Raw genomic sequence first — 3,769 nt, forward strand, 5'->3', positions numbered from 1 at the left:
GAGTATCATATCTCCCTAAATTTTCCACCCAATTTGTGTCATTGGATAGGATTGCATTTATGCAATGCCACGATGCTTCTAGTTATATGATGCGGTTGTAAACATAATAGATTAAGATTTTCGTGACCATAACTGATGGAGTCTGCTCATGACATATGATAAAAGACGTTGCCATTACATTGTAGTACATAAATATATTGTATATCAATTTACATATATATTAATCAAATTGAACACATATTACTAAGATGCACTTTTTATTAGCACTACAACCAACTGCAAGTATATAATATAAGGAAAGATATGATTGCAAATTTTGTATCATATATAATCGGCGTCATATACTTTTGTTGTGCTATAAAAATTGTCTCCTTTTCTCTCTTATTAGGTGGGTCTATTCCCCACTTATAACAATCCAATCACTTTTTCTCTCTATATATCTTTCTCATGATTTACCATTTTTGCATTAAAACACATGTCGTTCCCAAAAGACACAGGTTTGGGAATAAAGTGGGCTTTAAGGGCTTCATTAATTATTCTATACAACTTAAATACTACTCCCTTCGTCCTTCATTAATTGACACCAATTTTCTTTTCTTTTTTTCGTCCCCAATTAATTGACACCATTACTTTTTATTATTTTTGGTAATGGATCTCATATTTCACTAACTCATTCTACTCTCATTTTATTATAAAATTAACATATAAAAATAGGACACACATTTCACCTACTTTTTTCCATCAACTTTCCACAAATTTACTAAAACCCGCACCATGTCAACCAATGCCAATTAATGGGGGATGGGTGGAGTACTACCTCCGCCTTAAAAATAGATAGTACTATTTTCATTTTGGGCCGTACCATAGAAATAGAAATTTTTGAATCCTTCTATTTTTGGACGTAGATTTCACAATACACTAACACTATTTCCACTAATTTTTCTCATCATCTCTTTTACTTTATCAAAAAAAAATTTCCTTCTAACTTACTTTATCAATTTTGCTCTCCTACTTTAATTAATTGTGCATTAAAACTCGTGACGTTTTAAAAAAATTTTGACGAATGTAGTACTCCCTCCGTCCCAAATTTGGAGTGACATTTTGCCATAAAAGTCCATCCCACATTTGGAGTAACATTTAGAATTTACTATATTTGCACATAACATTTTATCCCATTATTCACTCAAATTACACCCAAATGTCATTATATACACAAAAATAAACCAAAACATAAATCAAAATCTAAAAGTCTACTCATCTCACTTTCCACCAACTAACTTCATTTATTACACACTCCACCTCTCACTTCATTAATTACATACTCTATCAATTTTTTAAAACCCGTGCCATAACTAATTGTCACTCCAAATGTAAGACGGAAGGAATAGTCCAAGAACAAAATGTGTCAGACCAACAAATAAAGGTTTTCTTTTTCAAATTTCTATGCGTTCTCCACCAAATTCTACACATATAAGGAAAATACATCAAGCGACAAAGAAAAATATATATTTTGAATAATTTGTTAGGTATGGAGTAATAAATATACAGCAATCTAGTTCTGATTTCCAACTATAAGTCTATAACCTAAACGCATTAGTTACTTTTGAAACTTCCGATGATTAATAATTTTTGTAGCTGGACTATTTTCTACTAAAAGGCGTTTACTACCCAGATATTAATACGAAAGATATTTATTAAAAATTAATTAAAAAATGTATAGTCCGTGGAATAAAGAAGCAATCAGAAGCTGCCAGAGCACGCATGTTAACTTTCAAATCGCAAAATATTGATTTTACATTTTTTTTAAATTAAATTTGAATATATTTAATCTTCACCCCATGCCATCTTAAAACAAAATGCTGAATCGACATATTAAATGTGGTCTCACATGCAGCCATCATCTTCTGTTTTCTATTTACCCATTTATTTATTTATATTTCTAGGTAAAAAAACTACACATTTAACCAGTATTATTCTGCACCGACTCGAGATTAAAAAAAATTAGACCATAGTCACATGTTTGTTTGCCTAACATAAGAATTGTGACATTTACCCAACCCTAAACCACCCCTCCTCCATCCCACAAAAATATGTTCTCTTTTATTTTTAATCGGTCTCATAAGAATTAAAATCTCTCATTTTCAGTTTATTTTATAAAAATATGCATTTTTTTTTAATTTTCAAAACTCATTTCACTCTAATGAGAGTATATATATCTAATCTCCACTAATAATATTTTAATTATTTTTTTTTCTTTCTTATTTTATTAATTATATGCAATAATATTTATATCCAACTAAATATATTAGATGAAGGTAGTACTATATAGTATACCCCAAATAGTAAATTCCACCTCGAATAGTGGAAAAAAGCCTAACACGTAACAAGTTCCACGCACCGATTGAAAATCTATCACCACAAGTCAATAAATTGAGGATTTGAGTTATCTCAAAAGAATCAATAATAGCCAATTTTAAAAAATTGTATGGACACACATTTATCCAATGTCAGGGCCTCAAAATTGGACTTTGCAGTCCTGAATTTGTACCCCCAAATAAACGCAGCATTAATTCCACACAACTACCTTTCCCATTTCCACAGATAATTTTATTTTTCACCCCAAAAATCATCACCAATTTTTTCCTATATAAACCACTCCAATTCCACACACTCAAACCATCTCACCTTCTCATCACTCAAAACAAAACCACATCAATTATCAACCAATGGCTTCCATGACCAAGGCATTGTGTGTGGCCCTCATCGCGGCCGTGCTGGTGGCCTCGGCCGCACCGGCTGCTGAGGCGGCCCTCGGGTGTGGCCAGGTGATCTCATACTTGACCCCTTGCCTCCCTTTTGTAACCAACCGGGGCCCCCCTGGCAACTGCTGTGGCGGAGTTAAGAGCCTCTACGGCGCCGCCAGGACCACCCCGGACCGCCAGTCCGTGTGCACGTGCCTCAAATCTCTCGCGAGCTCCTACTCCGGTATCAACCTCAACAAGGCCGCCGGACTCCCTAAGCAATGTGGTGTCAACATCCCTTACAAGATTAGCCCTTCCACCGATTGCGCCAAGTAATTTCCTCTGTCCTATTTAAAGTGACACGTTTCCTTTTTAACTATATATGTCACACATTTCTAAAAAAAGAAATATGTAACACTCTTTTATTATCACTATATAAAATTTTGTGTCGAAAAAGAAATGCTGACTTATTGTCGTTGCTGCTGCAGGGTGAGGTGAATTTGAGTTTGAATTTGGAAGAGATCATTTTGAAGGAGTTGTCTACGTTAATGTTTCTTTAAAATAAATAGTCATGTTTAGTGAATAAAGAGTTTTTGGGACCCAGTTGGCAAGTTTTATTTCACCTTGGGGTGAAAGTAAAACTTTCCCATCACCTTTTTAGTTATGTATCGAGTCAGTTTCTCCTTCATTTATCGAGTCACGTCTGCGCTTATGTATTCTCATCAAATTTAATGGAGTTATTGCTATTTCAATTTACAGAATTACAGGTCACAGTTTTGCAGATTATTTTATTTTATACTGACATAATCTATTGCTATTTCAATTTACAGAATTACAGGTCACAGTTTTGCAGATTATTTTATTTTATACTGACATAATCTATTTCTCCATCAAAAAAACACAAACCATAAATATATGTCTGCATGAATTCGTATCATTTACTTCATATCAAACTTATATCACCCTAACAACTTCTAACTAATATTTCCTTGTCCGACAATAAGAGTCTCATTTCTTGGCTTAATGAG

The 3,769-nt window shown here is 33.4% G+C and overlaps 1 protein-coding gene across 1 annotated transcript; it reads left to right on the top strand.

Annotated features, from left to right (window-relative positions):
• Positions 1-2,661: 2,661 nt before the first annotated feature.
• Positions 2,662-3,502, top strand: LOC125224078 (non-specific lipid-transfer protein 2-like). Its single transcript, XM_048127425.1, has 2 exons — positions 2,662-3,073; positions 3,230-3,502. Exons 1-2 carry the CDS (start codon positions 2,727-2,729, stop codon positions 3,237-3,239), a joined length of 357 nt encoding a protein of 118 aa, XP_047983382.1. The 5' UTR covers positions 2,662-2,726; the 3' UTR covers positions 3,240-3,502.
• The last annotated feature ends 267 nt before the right edge of the window (positions 3,503-3,769 follow it).

Source organism: Salvia hispanica, chromosome 4 (genome assembly GCF_023119035.1).
Source record: "Salvia hispanica cultivar TCC Black 2014 chromosome 4, UniMelb_Shisp_WGS_1.0, whole genome shotgun sequence".
Classification (NCBI taxonomy): Eukaryota; Viridiplantae; Streptophyta; class Magnoliopsida; order Lamiales; family Lamiaceae; genus Salvia; species Salvia hispanica.